Below are 22,168 nucleotides of genomic sequence, written 5' to 3'. Positions count from 1 at the left end.
TGACCCCAAAAACAATAGGCTTCTGGCTTTTGACCAACTCTACCATTTGGGGAAGTTTGGTGAAGATCGGTTGAAAATTGTGATCTGTAGGCCGGTGACAAACAAACAAACAAACAGAGTCACAAACACAACCGACCAATATACTTGAAAAATCTTCGATTTTGCAAGTAACAAACAGACAAACAGACAAACAGACAAACAGACAAACAGACAGTCAAACAAACAGACAGAACCACAAACACAACCAACCAATACACTTGAAAAATCTTCGATTTTGCAAGTAACAAGTCAGACAAACAAACAGGGGTGAACACATAACCTCCGTCCACATGCTGTGGCGGAGGTAAACATGTGTGACGTCTGAAACATCATACATAATGATTAAACAGGATTAGCATCTGTGCTACATTTTGCTGGTGCAGCAGGTACATTGTTCTCTCATTGGAGGGAGGGGGTGAGGGAGAAGAGAGTGAGGACTTTTTTACCACCACTTATAGGCGTCGATAATTTGAACAGGTACACTCAAATTGTTCCGAAGGGTAAGAGTAATGCTTTGTTGACATCTTATGGAAGGCCAATTGCTGCGTGCACGCACGTTAAATAAAGTGTGAACATTTAATTATTGAAAACCAGCACGCATCACCTGATTTGCCAGTTCGTGGGAAAAACGTGCACATGGAGGCAACAAAAACGGCAGCAATTGCAGTTTGACAGGAAGCAAGCTTATAAAGCAGTGTCGTCTTAAGTACGAACTCAAAGGTGACAAAGAAAGACAAAACAAGGGGGAATAATTGCTTTAAAATGACCGAGCAATCACAAGCAATTATTACAGGGTTCACATTTCAAAATGATACGACGACGACAAGGAAAAAATATAATTGATTAGTAAAAACAATGTCATGGTAGACAAATGTACAACAAATGAGGACAGCAAAGGAAAAAAATTAATATTTCCATTCAAAGGGAGGATCAACAGGGATAACGATGGAGGCAGAAAATAACGAAGAGGAGGAAGAGGAGGAGGGGGAGGGGGAGGAGGAGGAGGAGAAAGAGGATTGGAAGAATAGAGTGGAGGAGTGGAGAGTCGTGGGCTCCACCCCGGGCCGGACGCGCCCAGCGTTGCGCCCCATCAGAGTCAGACTCGAAGCAACCACCTTAAAACCTGCACCGTGGCACGGTGCCGGGCAGTGGCTCCCGCGGTTCCCTGGACTGTACTACGACTGCCAGTACAAGACTAAGAGCTCCCTTGTGGGCCCTATGGACGCAATCAGAGGCAAGTGGCGGTAAGTAGCACACTATCCAGCTGGTTCTCCCATTCGTCTGTATGTGTCTGAGTGCGAGTCTGTCGCTCTGCGTCTCCGCGTCTCCATATCTCCATCTCTCTCTCTCTCTCTCTCTCCATCTCTCTCTCTCTCTCTCTCTCTCTCTCTCTGTCTCTCTGTCTCTCTGTCTCTCTGTCTCTCTGTCTCTCTGTCTCTCTGTCTCTCTGTCTCTCTGTCTCTCTGTCTCTCTGTCTCTCTGTCTCTCTGTCTCTCTGTCTCTCTGTCTCTCTGTCTCTCTGTCTCTCTGTCTCTCTGTCTCTCTGTCTCTCTGTCTCTCTGTCTCTCTGTCTCTCTGTCTCTCTGTCTCTCTGTCTCTCTCTCTATCACTGTTACAGCTTTACCTCTCATCCCTCAGCAATGCAGTTGTATTTTTTCAGTGTCTATTCATCAGGACGTTTGAATTATTCATCCCAAGTGGTTTGAGCTACCCACAAGTGTCTGCTTTGGGGGATGCGTTTCTTAACAGCGATTGTGCTGCGCCACAATAGATTTGTCTCGAAACACCTCCATAAAAATCATTATCCCCGCTACTGAAGGTGGATGGGGATTATATTTACACCCCTGTCTGTCTGTCTGTGAACAAGATATCTCATAAAGTTGTGGATGGATTCAGACAAAAATTTGGCAGAGAGGTAGCGTATGTGACACGGACGAAATGATTAGATTTTGGTGAAGATCCGGATTCGAACCCGGATACGATAATTTTTTAAGTGATTGTTCATCATTGGGAAATAGGGCCAAACATGATACATAGCAGGATATTTCAAAAAGCTATGGACAGATTTGGACGAAACTTGGTGGAGAGGTTGGGTGTGTGAAAAGGAAGAATTGGTTCAATTTTGGTGAAGATGTGAATATGGATTCGGCTACAAGAATTATTTATTTGTGTGATTCTTCACCATTGAGTGATCGGGTGAAAAGCGATACACAAGATGATATTTTAAAAAGTTATGGACGAGTTATGACTAAACTTGTGGGATGAGTTGGTTAGGTGACAAGAACAAGCTGATTAGATTTTGGTTCAGGTCCGAATCCAGATCCGGCCCATCATCGGGATAGAAAACAAACTGTTCAGCCTGGCAGAGGTATGCGCTCTACCGAGGACCATTCTCGTTCTGTCTTTATTTGTAAAACACATACACACACACACACAAGATGTGATCCTTATGCTGCCGTTTATTGGTCTGTTGTACTGAGATTTACCTTTACGGATCCGACGTCACAATAAAATTTATTTAGGTTTAAAAATAACTAGATGTGATCCTTATGCTGCCGTTTATTGGTCTGTTGTACTGAGATTTACCTTTACGGATCCGACGTCACAATAAAATTTCTTTAGGTTTAAAAATAATAATAAAATAAAAACTGCTCAACCACAACAAAACTTCCCTTCACTTTTCCGACATCCACTCCACTCATGTATACAAGTCGCACTTCACAAAAATATTTTTGTCGGCACACCATCTTTTAGAAAGTATAAACCTCGAGGTCAAGCAGCAGTGAGGGAATCGCTGGACTAACCCAGCACAGCCGTCATTCCCTTTTAAGCACTGTCACCATGGAGCGCACCATTTCATGTAAGAGGCAACAGTAATTGCAGATCTTCAAGGAAAGGCATGAGTCAAACTTCAAAGTGATTCTGTGCGTGCATCAAGGTACAACTGTACATTCGATTAGGGACTTAAAGGTCCTGCTTTTCATATCCGTTCACAGAAGCCAAATAAACGTGACGGGGGTCGATTAGAGCAGCATCGTTGTCCGAAGGATCGGCTGGACAAACCAACGAGGCACTCGGAACATAATTGCGTACATACACCCGAATGGAATTCCTTTGTTTAGTAAATTCTATTTTTGAAATGTTTTCTAGGTTCGCCACAAAACAATACAAGTGTCAAAAATAGAGTGTGAACTGCATTTCTGAGAGTTGAGTCATTGCCAGGAGAAACGTACTTTTGCTAATAAGTGCTCGAGAAGTTTATTTTACGTGCTTGGAGAGCACTTTGAGAAATATCTAATTATCCAATCAGGTTACACTCAGATATTAGCTCGAATCGAGTTTCGGTGCAGATAATAAACGGATCACAATGATTTTGATGCCAATTGGTCACCAAAATATTTCTAGTGGAAAAAAAATAAAATAAAATCAAAACATTCGTACATTAATGATGAATAATTCAGAAGGAAATGTAGCCCGAATATCAATTTAGACACCGTGGCGATGAATCCCAAAAAGGCAAAGAGAAGAGCAATAAATAAATAAATAAATTAAATGATTGAAGAGCGAACGCCGAAAGCAAATTGGAATCCGATAAATCTCTCAATCGAGCACGCAGAGCAAGCCACTCTACCTAGAGGACTGCACCTTGAAAAGTAGGCCAACGAGCTAACTACGTCGTCACAGGTGTGTGCGATCAAACACAAACGATGTACCGCTCAATTAACAATCGTGGTCGGCTCGGAAACAGCTGCAGGAAAATTTTACATCATTCAACTTTTATTTCTCTTTTCACATCGACCAAATATTTTGATCGCTTTTGATACGAATCGATACAAATTCTGTTCCGATGTCAATATATCAAGGCATTTTGTATCAATGTATGAAAGCGATCAACACCCCGACGGCTGGAGGCTGGATGAGGGAGAATTGCAAAATTCATCTGGAATATCATGTTAAAAAAAAACAAACAAACTAAGATAAGCCAAATCTTTCATGGAATACATTACTTAGCTTGTCGTTATTCACCTCGTCAATCAAAACATCTTGGTTTAGATACATGCATGGGCTGGCAGGATGGCCTATAGGTAGGTACACACAATCCCTTCCAAGCTGCCTAGCCTGGGTTTGAATCCTGACCCGGCAATAAACTGTCGTCCCCGTGTTCCACCGGCAAGGCGATTCATGGTGTCTTTAGCGAAAAGTAGGCGAGCTATCGCTGGCACCGTGAATCAAATTCCTGTCCTGACTAATGCTGGGAATGCAATGGCAAACCACCCAGTATAACCCTTGTCCAGCAAGCTGCTACAGTGGCACAGGAGCTCTGAGAAGAGTACGGTACATCAGAGAGAGAGAGAGAGAGAGAGAGAGAGCGAGAGAGAGAGAGTGACAGCAAGAGCGAGAGAGAGAGACACAGAGTGAGACAGAGACACAGAGTGAGACAGAGACACAGAGTGAGACAGAGACACAGAGTGAGACAGAGACACAGAGTGAGACAGAGACACAGAGTGAGACAGAGACACAGAGTGAGACAGAGACACAGAGTGAGACAGAGACACAGAGTGAGACAGAGACACAGAGTGAGACAGAGACACAGAGTGAGACACAGAGACAGAGAGACACAGAGACAGAGAGAGAGAGAGAGAGAGAGAGAGGGGGGAGAGATACATACGTAAATCAAAACCTAGTTACAACATAGCCCACTGTTCAGAAATACACCATAAACAGTAATCACATGTAATTGTGTCAAATAATTCATTGATGCATTTTGACCGAATTGAAACATTAATTAATAGCTTAAAAGTAAAGTAGCACCATGAGCAAATCAAAAGCTTAAACACATGCGGTCAAAGCTTTCCCATGCTGTCTTATCAGGAAGTTGAATCATGTGCTGACCCAGTCTTAACTAACCTCTGGGTGCTGCAGTAAGAGCACTCACACAGGTATGCAAACCTGTATCCGAAGCACAACTTTATTGTATCCGTAGAGTAGAGTGGCAGTCAATTAATTGGGACACAAACTGCTGCACTTAATCTTGAAATATGGCGCCATCTGCTGGCTAAATGACCTCCGTTTATGAACCTTCATGTCTTAGAATGTCAAAACGATTGGGAGTCAAGATGACTCAATAAACGTAATTTGCAAATGAAAACAGTTTGCATCCTATCACGCAATCACTTTTTCTCTTGTTTTTTTTTGTTTACAGACAGCCATTTTCTGCAAATGAGTAGTCAGAGGCCAAGATTGCTCCGGGCGTTAAGACGACGACAATGGAGACCAAATGGACGTGGCTGGGGCTAACTTTTATGCTAAGCCTTCCCGTGCCAGGTCGACTATGCCCCTCCAGCTGCCGCTGTGACGAGACCTTTGCCTATTGCAATGACCGTGGCCTCACGTCCATTCCCCAAGGTCTGCCTGCAAATGTGAGCACGCTGTACCTGCAGAACAACGTTATCCGTGGGGATGCACCACCAGCCATCGCTGAGGGCCTGCCACTGGTTAGAACCATCTACCTCTACAAGAATGCACTGGAGGTGTTTCCTCTGCATCTTCCTACCGGTGTGCGAGAGCTTTACCTGCAGGAAAACAAAATCCGAGCTGTGGCACACCGTGCACTTTCTTCACTCACTCATCTACAAGTATTGCACCTTGATGGAAATACAATATCCGCTGGTGCAATCGAGTCAGGTGCATTTTATAACCTGATTTCTCTACGTGAGCTATTTATGTCCCGCAATTACTTGAGCACGGTGCCCACGGGTTTGCCGACCAGTCTGCAGGAGCTTCGGCTTGATAGCAACTGGATCTCTGCAGTGCCATCTTCTTCACTGGATGGCCTATCCAGACTGAAACATCTCAACCTTGATAACAACATTATTTCAGATAGAGGTATTGGAGAGGGAGCATTTGTGCAACTCACAAACCTGACAGAACTATCCCTGGCACGAAACAGCCTCCGTGTGCCACCACATGAACTGCCGAAGGAACTTCAGAAGCTATTGTTACAAGAGAACGAACTTCACTTTGTGCCACGCACGGCCTTCACTGGTCTCACTCGCCTTGTGCTCCTCGACCTGTCCGGAAATAGACTCCGGGGTTTGGCTGAGGAGACACTTTCATATCTACCAAAACTACGAGAGCTGATTGTAAGGGGGAACACATGGCAGTGTGACTGTGACCTCGCATGGTTACATGAAATGGCACTCATCCAATCTATAGTGGTACGTGGACCAACCTGCCATAGACCAGAACACCTTACTGGTCAAGGACTCATTGGGCTGAGCCGTGAGCAGCTCGGATGCCCACGTGTAACACCATTGCCAATGCCACGCAGCTCTACATCACCTGCCTGCATCCAACCCGACGGGTCACCCTGTACAGGTGATTCATTCCATTCAGATCCGAGGAACACAGGTTTGACAATGCACCTTGCTACAATGGGCAATGCGAGCATCGAGGTGAGCTGGCTGGGCCCTACTCCAAACCTCTTTTTCCGACTCAGCTGGGTCAAGGTAGATGTACGTGGTGACAAAGAGCCCGTAGAGATCGCTGTGCCTCGAGGACAAAACCACTACCTGCTTTCGGGCCTAGAGCCTGCATCTTCATACAACATTTGTTTACTGCCACTTGAGGTAGGTGGAACCCCCAAGGGCAATGGACACATTTGCACAGAAGCCAGTACGAGTGGTGATAAGCAACAGCCTTCTGACAATGTTCCACTTCCTATCGCTGCATTTGTCGGAGCTGCAGTCACAGCTCTGCTGATTGTGGTTGTGCTACTTGTTGCCTGTTGCTGTTATGCACGCAAGCACCGGTGGCATAGACCACACCCCGAAGGACATGCCAGGCGCAAGGATGGCGATTATGTCGAGTCGGGGACGAAGAAAGACAATTCTATCCTCGAGATGAGCGAGTGCATGTGCCAACTCACATCACTAGCAGAGCAGCCCAGGATCGATGTGCTCACTGTGCCACCTGCTTACGCGAGCCGGACTCGAGGGTACAAGTGTGCTCCGCGCACAGAACTCTGCAGTTATGGTTATGCAGATAGAGGACTACTGGAAACAACATTCTTCCACACTTGATCTTCATACAATTCCATGGTACATTTGATCTGCCTATCCGAATCAATGACTACTTTGCAGAAATTTGTTGCACTTGTGGAAATGAGCAAAGACATGCTTGTTTGTATATATTTAAAAAAAACAAACAAAAAAAAAAAAAACCGATTGTTCAGTGGAGCATTGATGAATTTCAACGCAGAAGGCAACTTATTTCAACGGCATGCTTTTTAAAGTGTGTATACACATATATGCACAAGATAAGGCGAAGAATAATCAGTTAAGCGATAGCTGATTTGCGGCAGCTATATTATTATTAATATTTTGGTCGTTATACCAGAAATGTTTGCAACACCTGTTAAATGCGGTCGATGAATTGCTAAGTATTTATCCTAAATCACTTGAAAGTACGTTTCAAAAGGCAGAACGAGTGGTTTATTTGGCCGTGGCAAGTTTTTTCATTTTTTCACAATTCATTCACATTCATTCAAGTGTGATGCTTAAAGCAAGGCCAGATGGAGAGGAACCATCAACGAGCCTTGGTGTCTGCACTGATTGCCAATACCGTTTCTCCTGAACACTTTTTGCAGATCAGGGTCAAGATGTGCATTGTACATATATGACAGGGTTTGGTTTTGTACCCACAGTGGTGAGACTGGAGTAAATTCATGTTTTCTTAATAAACAACCAGATAAAATGCCAGGTGGAACAATTTGCCGAATGCAGGGCTCGTTTCAAAACAAGCTTTACACTTGTGCAATGACTCCCTCTGCAAGTTGCAGCAAGTATGCGATTGCGATCGGCATCAAATTTGTAAACCTGAGAGGAATAGAACGTGTCATGAATGTAGAGTTGAAGTAAGTGTAAAATATTATTTTAAAACGTAACCTGTTGCACAAATCAAAGTATTTTTTAGCTGGTTTGGCCATCCGTTCTCTCTTGCTCGATCTAGATTTTCTGGTGAGGTAAATGAAAAACTAACAAAATCGAGGTTCATGAATTAGTGAGGGCATGAAGAGGTATCAAAGATGCTAACAACCATGGCGGATACCTTCTTCGACAAACCTCATCAACCGCATGGTAGTTTAGGATCCAAACGTCATTGCTGCTGCCTGGCAACATTGCCCTCTACTGGCGGAAGATCAATTCAATTCATTTTTGGTATAATACCAAATCTGAGACAAACAAGCACTTTAGAAACAATCTCGCAAAGACTACAGGCCATTTATTTATTTTCGAAGCCGAAAGTACAAAAATGAGGGGAAGATGGGAGGTGATACGAGGAAGAAAACGTTTGGGTTAAGGATATAAACAAGGGAAGGAAAGGGCAGCAAGTGCGGCAGAGGGGGATGGGTGCCAAAGGTACATCACAATTTAGCATATTGGCGTACGTAATATATAGATCACTTTCTGATTTCTTACAAGGGCGTCAAAGATAACAGATTTTAAACCAAAATTTGCAAGATGTAAATAAATGTTACAAAATGATGTTGAATGATAATTTTATCTTGCTCATATTTTAAAAGGTAAGAAATGTGTAAGCTTCTGAGCAGTTTGGAGAGAAACAAAATTTAATTAAATAAATAAATACATATATAAATAAATAAAAATACAGGTTTCATGGACACAGAATAAACTTTATATCGATTTTGTGTTGAAGACTCACTGTTCATGGATACAAGCCAAGTAACCAAACCAAAACTAATTTGGAAATACATGCATACATACATACAGTTTGCAAACTGCATGGTATGATCCACAGGGCATCCCTTACTTAGTGAGAACAAGGAACAAAGAGTACCACCCCAAGTGCTGCGAGAGGTCGGGTGGAATATGAGTCCCAATGGAGAGATAAAAACAATAAAAAAATACAGGGATTTTGACAAGGGAGTACGGATAATGTTTTGACGTCTGGTAAGATATCAGTGTGAACTGGAACGGCACTCGGCAGAGCGCATGCCTCTAACCAGACTGAACAGTTTACGTTTTGGATCACACCAATAGGCCGGATCTGGATCCAGACCTGAACCAAAATCAAATCGACTTGTTCTTGTCACCAAACCAACTGTTCCACCTACTTTTGTCATAACTCGTCCACAACTTTTTGAAACATCATGCAACATGTCGTTTTTGGCCTTATCTCTCAATGGTGAAGAAACACTGAGAAAATTCTCCTATCCGGATCTGGATCTTTACCAACATCTAATCAATTCGTCCTTGTAAATGAATTGAATTTTGGAATAATTTTGGAATTTTTGAACACGCCCTGCCCACCAAATGTTGTCTGACTTTTTGAGATATCCTACTCACAGACACATAAAAAGAGAGACGGGGTGAAAACAACCTCCGTACGCCTTCGATGGCGGAGGTAACAAGAGTTTTGATCTATCACATGGTTGAGGATCCAACAGCATCATAAAGCATGTCAGAGTGGTTCTACAGGAGAGGTAGTGCAACGGTGTGGTGTGTGTGTGTGGAGAGGTATGGCAGATTATCGAGATGTAAAGGTGTGGGTGGGAGTTTGAGTCAGTGAGAGGGTTGAGTATCCATCAGTCAGGTGGGATGTGGGCATGAAGTGTGGTGGTGTGCGTGGAAAGGGAGTCATGGGTGTTGATTCTTGAGGTCAGAGATATCTGAGAGTCGTGGGTGTTGTTGCGATTTTCAGTCGATGAGAGGGTTGAACATTCACTAAAGCCAGCCACATATGTTGTGGGCACAAATTGTGTGAAGAGGAAGTACAACAGTGCCTTTGAAAATGGGGTATGTTAGAGTGTTTGAGGCGGGTTATGTAACGTTTGGAATGAAGTATTGGGTTCACGGGTATGGGTATGGGACTAGATTGAGCAGGAAGCAGGAGAACCAGGAGTTGAAAAGGATCCGAGAGCCTTGAGCAGAAGATGGAAGGAGGCAATAAAAGGAGGGAGAGAACGGGCTTGAGGTGTTGGCATGAATACGAGGTGAGATTGGTGATGTTGAAAAGCACAGAAAGGCAAAGGAAGGAGAAAGAGGAGGAGAAGGAAGTTATTTGAGAACAGGTTTTGATTTATGTTACTGACGCAGATGCAACGAGGGATGAAATTGTCACCACTGATGGTTTGTTGAGACAGACACAGCCTGGTGTACTGTTTGGTTTTTGCAGAACCAAAGATACCAAAGATGAGATTGTGGAAACTTTGAAGAAGGCGCCAACAGCCTCGGCTCCAGACCAAGTGGGGACCATAAAAGGTGCTTAAGGTGCACAGTGGGGTAAAAAAACAAAAAAAAAAAACATTGTTTTTCATGTCAAAGTGTTCTTTGAAGTATATATTTTCAGAATCAAACTGTTTTTATTGGTACTTATTTCCAAAGAAATAAGTTGAAATAACTTGAAAACTAATCATCCAAATTGAATGAAATTTGGCATTAATAATCATCTTAACATGTTGGATGAATTAATGATGGCTTTTTAAGATACCCCTACTACAAATTGAGTTATGAAAAAATCCTTATATTTTTCTTAAAAAACAAAGAAAAAATATTTTGTGTAATTATCATTACAATTTACTGAAAAGCCATCACTGGTCTCTTTGGATATACCCATACTAACTACCCAAAAGGGTAAATAATAGATTGACTGAGGCAGTTAGCAGTAGTTCCAATTTCAATTATGTCAACCAAAAAAACATATTTTTGTATGTGTCTAGAAAATTAAAGCTCACATGTTTATTTGTATCCGAAATTCACTTGTCTGTATTTTTGGATTCCTCATACTCAAAGCTTTCTAGCAGTATATGGTTTGTGGGGAGTAGCTTCACTGGAAAGACTGATAATTTCAATTTATTGATGGCACGTGAAACGTGCTATTTTACCCCACTGTGCACCTTAAGAGTTGTGGAGGTGTTGGACAGCTTTTATGGAAGGGATTTGAAGGTGGTGTGGAGGCAAGGATTGGTGCCCAATCAATGGAGTAGGGCAAAATGAGCACATTGATTTGTGTGTGGGGTGCAGGCTAGTTATTGAAAAGGAAGGCCTAAACATGGACCGTGTGCTTGTGGAGGATGGCATTTTTTTTTTTACCTGTAGAAGAACTTCATTTTTCGGTTAAGTTGTCTTGTTTTTGTACACAGTTGGAAGGGAGTGTTGGTTTTGATGGAGAGGTTATCGTGGTAAAGGACATTGCGTGATCCATCCTTATCGAACCAGCAGTGGGCGAGGCAACGTAACTTTTCAGGGGACCCTGAAAGAATAAAAAACATGAGATTGCCCCAGCACTTGCAACGACAATGTTGCTCCATTCTCTTCCTCCTCTGGCCACTGCTATTGGCCAGAGCTACGGGATTTCTTCAAATTGGGCCGACGGCAGGACGCCACCATCGAAGTGGCGATGTGGCATCACGTTAGGGGCAAGAGGAGTTGGGAGCATAAAGAGGGAGTATTTGAGCAAAGGAGATGCAGCAATGCGTTATATATCGCTGGGGACACTCACAGGGGACGCTGTTGGTGTCGAACTGCTGTGCCATGATCTCCGCCTGGTGTGGGCCTGCTCTGCTCTTTTGAGGACATTTAACTTTGCCGATTCTTGGCTGCTTTCTGCATGAATGAGTGTGCCTGGGTCCCAAAGAGTAGTAGTTTTATTGTAGTGCGAGGGTTTATCTATTTAATTATTATTTTCATTCTTCATCATGTGTCTTTGTCCCGCTATATCTGTCTGTTTCCGTGTCTCGTGCCAGGATCCTTTTATTGAAATAAATCCTATTTTGTAAGACTGTGCATGTCTACTCCATCGGCCTCTTGCTTCAGAATAATTAGTTTTCCCCGGGGATCTAAATTGGGTTAATACCCAAATATTTAGATCTGTTCAGCATGCAAGTGTATCTTCCGCTCAAGTGAATCAGCGACCAGATTTTTTTTTTTTTGGCATTAAGCCGGTCTTAATTAAGATCTGGCATTAAGCCGGCCATCTGCGAAGCGACTGCTTCGGCGTTTTGCAGTTCCACATCTGAATGGCAAACGTGACAATATTTTTCCAAATTAGGAGGCTGTGAAGATCAGGCAGTTTAAACCAAGAGATTGCTGGGTGCCTAATGGTTAGGGTGGCAGGCTTGAGATCCGAAGGTCCTGAGATAGAATCCTGTTCAGCTGTTAAATTAATACCAGGTGAGATCGACTCAGCCTGTAATCCTTCCGAGATCGGCGAATTGAGTGCCAGGGTACTGGGTCCTCTCTCAAAGAGGTTGGTGGCAGGGTTTGCACTCCGGCTGTCGTAAAAACACCTCATTCCATAGCGCACACAGTGGTGTGTGTCGGGATGGTGCTGAAGAGTCGTCCAAGGACACAGCGACATGGTGATCCAGTGTATGCTCCCATATTTTATTTATATATATATATATACTAGCTTGGCTCACCAAGCGTCGTCACTGAGGAACGGGCTTATTTTAGCTGAGGATAATGACTGTACCTGAGTTGCTGTGTTGTCATGATTTACATCAATCATAATACAAACAATTATTTTGCACAAATGTATTTATGATATTACAATTTTATAGGCAATTTCGGTTGAAGATTGAGGTTGAATGTTTTTTTTTCAAGAAAGAACCCCTCAGCACATACATAGGGGAGGGGTAGCTGCAGACTGGAAATTTGGGAAGATTACACCTCACCACCACGTAATTCAAAACACCTCACCACCAAGTAATTCAAAACACCTCACCACACATAATTTAAAACACCTCACCACCATGTAATTTAAAACACCTCACAACCATAAAACACCTCAAAGCCATAAAACACGTAATAAAAACACCCCATCACCACAAAATTAAAAACACCTTACAGCCATAAAAACACCTCACCACCACGAAATTAAAAACACCTTACAGCCATAAAACACGTAATAAAAACACCTCACCACCACGAAAACAAAAACACCTCAATACCACAAAATTTAAAACACCTCACAGCCATAAAACACGTAATAAAAACACCTCACCACCACGAAATTGAAAACTCCTCACAGCCACGAAATTAAAAACACCTCAAAGCCATAAAACACGTAATAAAAACCCCTCACCACCACAAAATTAAAAACACCTCACCACCACGAAATTAAAAACACCTCACAGCCATAAAACACGTAATAAAAACACCTCACCACCACAAAATTTAAAACACCTCACCACCACGACATTAAAAACACCTCACAGCCATAAAACACGTAATAAAAACACCTCACCACCACAAAATTAAAAACACCTCACCACCACGAAATTGAAAACATCTCACAGCCACGAAATTTAAAACACCTCACAGCCACGAAATTTAAAACACCTCACAGCCACGAAATTTTAAACACCTCACCACCACATCATTTAAAAACACCTCACCACCACATAATTCAAAACACCTCACCACCATGTAAATTCAAAACACCTCACCACCAAGTAATTCAAAACACCTCACCACCATGTATTTCAAAATACCTCACCACCACGTAATTCAAAACACCTCACAACCACGTAATTATAAATACCTCACCACCACGTGATTTAAAAACACCTCACCTGAGCCGGTCATCTTTCTGAGGTCGGCAAATTGAGTACCAACAACAACACAACAACATGCATTTTAAGGCCATTTTCCCTGCTAGACCGGGGGTTAGCCTTGCGGTCCTCATGACAATCTTCTCCATTTTGCCCTATTTTCTGCATCTCTCCTTGTTAACCCCCTTGCCCGCATTTCTTCTTCCACCATCTTTAGCCAAGTCTTTCTCGGTCTTCCCCGTCCTCGACTGCCTTCTACATTCATTTCCATCACTCTTCTCAACCAGTCACTTTCATCCTTCCTCAACACATGACCAAACCATCTCAACCTGTTCCTCTTCACAGCATCAATCACAGGCTCTATTCCCATCATCTTTCACAATTCATCATTTGTCTTCCTCTCTCTCAACGATACTCCGCACATCCACCGAACCATTCGCATTTCCACCCTTTCCAGCCTTCGTTGCTGCTCTACATTCATGACCCATGTCTCGCTCCCAGAAATCATAACACTTGTCACACATGCAGCATACACCTTTCCCTTCAGCTTCAACAACACTCCTCTCCTCATCAGCACGCCACTCAGTTCCCGAAACTTCTTCCATGCACATCTCACTCTAGCAACCGTTGCCGAGTCTGATCCACCTTCTCCATTCAGCATGTCTCCGAGGTAGCAAAATGTTTTCACACCTTCCAGCTTCATGCCGTCTCCAAGATCCAACTCAACTTTTCCTCCATCTGCAGCTCCCTCTGTGTACACCTTACATTTGAATGTAGCTGCCACAGTGGTTAATGACCCTCTTAGACTGCTACATTTTTGATGAACCCACTCAGCGCACATTGTACATTGAATGGAGTTCACTCCGACACCCTTCCTGCACACAGCACATGGCCACTTCCCAGTTCTTTCCACCTCACCACATGCTTTACCACTTGCCATCACCTTCGTCTTTCCTATATTCACCTTCAGACCTTTTGTCTCCATACATTCCTTCCACTTCTTCATCTTTTCCTTCAGTCCATCCATACTTTCCGCAATCAACACCAGATCATCTGCATACAACAACTCCCACAGTAAACCCTCCTTTACGTTCTGAGCCAGCACCTCCATCACAGCTACAAATAGTAGTGGACTTAGTACCGACCCCTGATGCACTCCCACCTTCACCTCAAACTCACCACTGTTCCCGTCCTTCGTCCTTACAGCTGTGCGCGCTCTTTTGTACATTGCCATCACTACTCTGATCAAACATTCCTCCACTTATAACTTCCTCAATGCCCATGTCAATAATTTGCGTGGAACCCTATCGAATGCTTTCTCCAGATCAACAAACCCAAGAAACAACTTCTTCCTCTTCTCCATGTACTTCTCCTGCAACTGCCTCACAATAAAGAGCGCGTCTGTCGTTCCTTTTCCTGGCATAAATCCAAACTGCATTTCGTCGATCTTCACCTTCTTCCTTATCCTCCTCTCCAACACCCTTTCCAATACCTTCATTCCATGCTCCAATAACTTTATCGCTCGGTACGAGCCACACTCCAGAGGGTCACCTTTCCCCTTGTATAGAGGGACGAGGGTACTCAGTTCCCAATCCACTGGAATTCGACCTTCTTTCACCACCAGATTACAGATCTCTGTCATTCTCTTCACCTGGTTGGTATACGTACCTGGTTGGTGGGATCAGTCCACTATGACCTGATGAGCAACACTCAAGCGTCGTAAATCGGCCTCCAAGGCCACTTGACCGGGCACCCAGAATATCTTTGGACTGATACATCTCTGAAGAGTGACTGAAGACAGTCTGCTCATTGTGAACAGGCAGTGAATCTGTGACAACACGGCCGAGGTATTACCAACACCAACCATTATACGTATCGACCAATTTGCTGTCGGCGAAATTGCACGTACTGTATTATAGTTTTTAATTTCCTAGAAAAAGCCTTTTTTCACCAAAGTATGAGAAGGTTACTCCACGCTTTGAGCAAATACAGTCAATTTGACAAACTGAAAACACGTGGAGGGGATGGTGGTGGGATGGTGGTGGGTAGCTCAACCCTGGTGTTGGGCTAGCGGCTAGGGTGCCGGCTTAGGATCCTTGGATCCTGGGTTCGAATCCCGGTCAATCGCTGAATTAACGCCAGGGGGGTTGACTCAGCCTGTCATCCTTCCGAGGTCGGCTAATTGAGTACCAGTTCACTGGTAATTCCCTGTTTGTCGTTAAAGGCGGCAAAAAGGGTTGGCGTCAGGAAGGGCATCCAGCCGTAAAACATTGCTTCAAAAAGGGGACCAAAAAACAACAACAACCATGGTTCCCGAAAAAGGCCAACCCCCGCTTTGCGGGGAAAAATGGCCTCTAAAGGTGTTTTTTTTTTGTCATTCTCTTCACACCCCAACTTCCTGCTGCCTTCAACATATCTCCCACAACTCCCGTCGGCCCTCCCACTTTTCTACTCTTCATTGCTTTTATCGCTTCCTCAACTTCCTTCTCAGTTATCTTCTCTGCCGGTCCTAAAACTGGGTTACTCTCTATGTTGCCATCCCATTCATTCTCTGTATTCAACAGCATTTCCATATATCTTTTCCATCTTCCTTTAATTCCATCTGGGTCCACAACGATTTGTCCCACTTCATCCTTCAAGCAACTCACCCCCATCACATCACACCTCTCTTTCGCTATCTGCTTTGCAATCCTGAATACCGCTCTCTGGCCCTCTTCCGAATCCAAGCGTTCTCCGAACATTTTCCTACATGCCTCCTGCGCCTTTTGCCACCTTTCTTTGCAGCCTCCTTGGCTGCCTTATAACTTTCGTGCTCTGCTTTTTCTGCTCCCGTACCCTTCGCTTTCTGCCACTCCTTGAACTTCTTCCTCTTCTCGTCAATCCTTTTTCCAACTTCATCATCCCACCACCATGTTTCCGAGTGCCTCGGTGGTCCTTTTGTCCATCCACATACCTCACCAACGGCTCCCAACAGACTATCTTTCATTGACATCCAACCACGTTCAAGCTCAACCACATCATCCTCTACCCTACTCAGCCTCTCTTTTATTCATTGTGTGGAACGGGACCTCGCTATCTCTCCGATTTGCTCACTCTCTATGAACCTCGGCGACGGCTTTGCTCAAGCGACGACTCTATGACCTTAGAGCCGCCGCGCAGCAGCACCAAGTCGTTTGGCGAGAAATCCTTTTCGTTTGCTGCACCTCTGCTCTGGAATGACTTGCCTTCCTTCCTCTGTTCGACATGTTGACTCTCTTCCTGCCTTTAAAACCTCCCTCAAAACCTATCTGTTTCACAAGTCTTTCAAAGTCTAAGTCCTGTTTTCCCTTTGGTTTGAGGTGGGACAGAGATCGAGAGTATGTCTGTGTGCATGTGCGGGGGAGGGAGGGGAGGAGGAGGGGGAGTATACATCTGTGGGTTTTGAATGGGGAGGGAGAGGAATAGGGCAAGAGTGAAGGTGTGTCTGTGTGTGTATGTTTGTGTGTGTGTGTGTGTGTGTGTGTGTGTGTGTGTGTGTGTGTGTGTGTGTGTGTGTGTGTGTGTGTGTGTGTGTGTGTGTGTGTGTGTGTGTGTGTGTGTGTGTGTGTGTGCGTTCACATGATAATGTAAAGTGCCATGAGGGTAGTTTATTCTGCTTGATGGGGCTATATAAGACTCCTTTATTGTTATTATTATTATTATTTTAATGCCTCCCTTACTGTCACCTCTTTCATCCTCCACACCTTCATTCTCGGTTGGTACTTCACCCGCCGAGCTCTCCTTTTTTTTTTTCTTCTTTTTTTTTGTATACAAGATCGAGGCTCGTGAAAGAGCGAACATTAATCACACAGAAAGACAAACCGACACATAAAACATATAACATCGGGAGCGGTAGACAAGATGGGGAGAGAGGGGGAAGGACACAAACACAACATTTGAGAGCAGGGACCGAGAGACATGGAGACATCGAGAGATCTGAGAGAGGGCGAGGGCTTGGGGGGGGGGGGGCATGGGAAGGGGGCGGTGGGAGAGGTATAAAACATATGGACACTGCCAGGACTTCCAGGAAAGAAGTTGGAATTTCAAGCAAGGTGGATCTGGGGTGAATTAGCGGGGGTAGAAAAGATCAAGGTTTTGGATGGGGGAAGATAAGAGATGGTGGTGAACAGCTGTTTTAAAGACCTGGAGGGAGGAGTGGGATTGAAGGGAGTGAGGGAGTTTGTTCCAGAGGCGGGAGAAAAGAGGAATGAAAGAGTGAAGGTGAGCAGAGAGCCGAGATTTCGGCAGTTTAACCATCAGAGGGTTGCTGGCAGATCTTGTGCGACCTGTAGGAATATTTGGGGGACAGAGCACAGAGAGAGCTGGGGGTGCAAGGCCGGAGAGGAGTCGGTAGAAGACAGAAAGACCACCTACCTGCCTGCGGTGAGTGAGTGAAAGGCCCTCAGAGATAGCTTCATCGCGGGAGATTCCAATAATTCTGAAAGCTTTGGTTTCAACAGCGTGAAGCCGAGCTAGGTGAGGCAGGAGCACCGGCCCATAGGGGAGAACAGTATTCCATTGAGCTGCGGATGAAAGCCTTGTATGTGGTGAGGAGCTCAGGTGTGCCGAGGAAGGACTTCGCACGACGGAGGATGCCCAGTCGGCGACTGGCTTTGGAGGCCAGCTTGGAAATGTGGTTTTCCCAAGAAAGATCATGGCAGATAGTGAGACCCAAAATCTTGAGCGACAGAACTTCTTGGAGAGGATTGTTGAGAAAGTAGATGGGAGGGTTGTCCAGTCGATCTTTTCGGAGAGACATAGTAAGAGTGAGAGATTTGTCAGGATTGAAAGACATGTTCCACTTGTTTGACCAGTCTGTGATTTTGTCCAGGTCTTCAGAGAGTGAGGAGGCAGCAGACTGCCGATCTGAGGGAAGAGGAATGGAGCGGCAGAGAGTGGAGTCATCAGCAAAGAGATAGAGAGGATTTTCGAGAGAGTCAGAGAGATCATTGATGAAGACCAGAAAAAGCACGGGGCCCAGAACACTGCCTTGGGGAACTCCAGCCTGAACAGGAAGAGGAGATGAGAGAAACCCATTCAGGGCCACACGTTTACGACGACTAGAGAGGAAGTCCGCCAGCCATGCGTGGAGATTTCCATGGATACCAAAGGAGGAGAGTTTGGTGAGCAGAGCGGGGTGCCAGACCGTGTCGAAGGCACGTGATATGTCGAGGGAGACAGCTCTAATTTCCTGTTTGGCATTGAGGACCTCCATCCATTGTTGAGACAGCAGAAGCAGCATGTCCAGAGTAGAGTGACCTGGTCTGAAACCAAATCGATGATCAGAGATCAAGCCATTGGAGAAGAGGAAAGATTTCATATCCGAAGCAATGATGGATTCCATGACTTTGCTGATAATTGGGAGAAGGCTGATTGGTCTGTAGTTGCTAGGATCTGTTTTTGCACCTTTTTTGTGCAAAGCGGTGATGTTGGCTGATTTCCAAGCAGATGGCAGTTGACCTTGAGCAAAAGAGAGGGTGAAGAGAACAGAGAGAGGGTGAGATAGAGCAGCAGAGCAGGATTTTAGGACCCGTGGGCTGATGCCGTCGGGTCCAGTTGCAGAATCAGAGTCGAGGGTTGACAGAAACTTTTCCACCTTGTCAGGAGGAAAGGACACGGAGTCCAGGAGCAGCAGGGTACGACTGGGTATGGTGGGTACAGAGAGGGATGGGTTTGGGACACAAGATTTAGAGGCAAACACAGAGTTGAGGCATGAAACACAGAGTCCTCGCACCTTTCACCCTTATGTCGCAGACAACCAAGTGGTGATGTGAAACAGCCTCCTCCCCCGGGATCACCTTTGTGTCCCGGAGGTGTCCCCTATCTCGCCTACGCACCATCAGGTAGTCAACGGTTGTCGTCGACCAACCTGACGTGTATGTAACAAGCTTATTATCCCCTTTCTGGAACTGAGTATTACAAATCAACATATCAGCTCCATCAGCAAACTCCAAAATCCTTTCACCTTCTCCATTTCTCACACCATATCCGTAACCCCCATGAACTCCCTCAAACCCGTCCATACTCCTTCCCACATGTCCATTTAGGTCTCCTCCTACCACAACAACTTCCTCATCTTTCACGTTTTCCATCAGCTTCTCTATCGCACAACAGAACTTGTCCTTCTCTTCATCGCTCCGACCAACCTGCGGAGCATATCCCGAGATGACGTTCACCAAGAGCTTTCCAATCATCATTTTCACCATCATCAACCTATCACTCACTCTAGTCACACTCACCACACTGTCTACAAACTCCTCAGAAAACAGGACACCAACACCATTCACGCCCTCTGGGCACCCTTGCCACACAAACTTGTATTTCTGTCCCTGCCTACCCTTCACCATTCTCACACCACTTCCCTTCCATCTCGTCTCTTGCACACAACATATGTCCACTCTTCTTCTGACCAATACTTCCACCACTTCTCCTGATCTCCCTGTCATTGTCCCTACATTCCATGTCCCAAACCTCAGAAACCGATCTCCACTTCGGGCTGTACCCTGCCCATATGTAGTTGTAATTGTCATGGTTCTCTTTTTGAGGCAATGTTTTTATGGCCGGATGCCCTTCCTGATGGCAAAATTGACTTCCTTCAAACCTTCAAATTGACTTCAAACCAAATTGAGTTCCAGTTCAATGGTCATTCCCTGTGTGCCGCAAGAGGCAACAGGCGTTACGCCTCGGTCGCCCGTCGGGGAAGTGATGTGAGTTGACAAAGTGGAAGACGCAGAAAACATGCTATGATATGATATTTTGCTCACAAGGTTCAGACATACATGGAGGCGGCCATCTTGGATTTCGACGTGGCGACCCAATTTTCAAGAGCGTTCTTCCTAATGCCGAGATACACCCACACACCAAATTAGAAGTTGGTACTTCGCTTATTTTTCAAGATATTTCGCTCACAAGGTTCAGACATATATATGGTGGCGGCCATCTTGAATTTTGACGTGGCGACCCAATTTTCAATAGCGTTCTTCCAATATGCCGAGATACACCCACACACCAAATTAGAAGTTGGTACTTCACTTATTTTTTCAAGATATTCATCTCAAGGTTCAGACATACATGGCGGCGGCCATCTTGGATTTTGACGTGGCGACCCAATTTTAAACAGCGTTCTTGCTTGTGCCAAGAAACACCCACACACCAGATTAGAAGTTGGTACTTCGCTTATTTTTCAAGATATTCATCTCACAAGGTTCAGACATACATGGCGGTGGCCATCTCGGATTTTGACGTGGCGACCCAATTTTCAATAGCGTTCTTCCTTATGCCTAGATACACCCACACACCAGATTATAAGTTGGTACTTCGCTTATTTTTCAAGATATTCAGCTCACAAGGTTCAGACATACATGGCAACAGACATACATGGCGCCGGCCATCTTGGATTTTGACGTGGGTTGCACCCACACACTAAATTTGAATGCGGTCCTTCGCTTACGCATGCACGCACGCCCGCACGCACGGACGGACGGACGGACGGACACACGAACGGAGGGGAAAATCATAGTCCCCCTTTCGCTCCGCTGTGCGACGGGGGACAATAACAGGGTTGGTGGCAGGAAGGGCATGCGGCTGTAAAACATTGCTTCAAAAAAAGGGGCCACAGTGCCCAAAAAAGGCCAACCCCTGCTCTGCGGGGAAAAATGGCCTCTAAAGGTGGTTCTTCTTCTTCTTGCACCACCACATCATTTAAAAACACCTCACCACCACATAATTCAAAATACCTCACCACCACGTGATTCAAAACCACCACCATGTTATTAAAAACACTTCACAACCACGGAAACAAAGTTTGAGGGAGTCGTTAAGTGACAACACAGACACTGCCCAGATGTGTAGATATATAGATAAATAACTGTACCCGAGTTGCCGTTTTGTCATGGTTTAAACCAATCATAATTCAAACAATCATTTTGCACAAATGTATTTTTAATATACGTAATACCACATTTTATAAACAATTGAAGTTGAAAACTTAAGTTGGGAAAAATAAAAATTCCCAAAAATAAAAAATTGGATTTTTTTTTCAAAACAAATACCCTTAGGACATACCGATGGGGGAGATAGGTGCACACCAGAAGTTTGGTATGATTTCACAGTTTGGAACGATTTCACAAAAGTTTGAGAGAGTAGTTCAGTGACAACACAGGACAACACAGACACTGCACAGATATATATATATATATATATATATATATATATATATATATATATATATATATATATATATATATATATACACACACACATACATACACACATTTATAATATACACAAAGAATTAAGTTAAGCACCCCCCCCCCCCCCGTCTTTTTACAACCTCGCACATTACAAGTTTGTTGTCGTCAAAACAGTGTAATATACCCATGATATTGCTATATTTTCTGGAGAAGTGATATTATGGTCACATAAAAACATAACAATCATGCCGTTTTCAATATTTTATTCTGAATAATTTAAGGTGAAATTTTTTGGGAATTTTAGGCATATTTTCACCTCAATTTAAGTATGGAGCTATAGGTC

General features: G+C 44.3%; 2 protein-coding genes across 7 annotated transcripts in view; one reads left to right on the top strand and one right to left on the bottom strand.

The window, feature by feature from the left end:
* Positions 1-22,168, bottom strand: part of MACROD1 (mono-ADP ribosylhydrolase 1) — a 193,258-nt gene that overhangs the window by 92,140 nt on the left and 78,950 nt on the right. The window lies entirely within an intron of this gene.
* Positions 1,096-7,790, top strand: LOC137416955 (leucine-rich repeat transmembrane protein FLRT3-like). The gene is made up of 2 exons (XM_078779245.1): positions 1,096-1,283; positions 5,243-7,790. The coding sequence occupies exon 2, from the start codon at positions 5,307-5,309 to the stop codon at positions 7,119-7,121; it is 1,815 nt and encodes a 604-aa protein (XP_078635371.1). The 5' UTR covers positions 1,096-1,283; positions 5,243-5,306; the 3' UTR covers positions 7,122-7,790.

Source organism: Myxine glutinosa, chromosome 5 (assembly GCF_964187855.1).
Source record: "Myxine glutinosa chromosome 5, kmMyxGlut1.1, whole genome shotgun sequence".
NCBI classification, from domain to species: Eukaryota; Metazoa; Chordata; class Myxini; order Myxiniformes; family Myxinidae; genus Myxine; species Myxine glutinosa.
This window is presented reverse-complemented; position numbering and strand designations above follow the sequence as displayed.

Excerpts from the sequence above, each read along its gene's own strand:
- LOC137416955 (XM_078779245.1), top strand. The coding sequence starts at position 5,307 with ATGGAGACCAAATGGACGTGGCTGGGGCTAACTTTTATGCTAAGCCTT.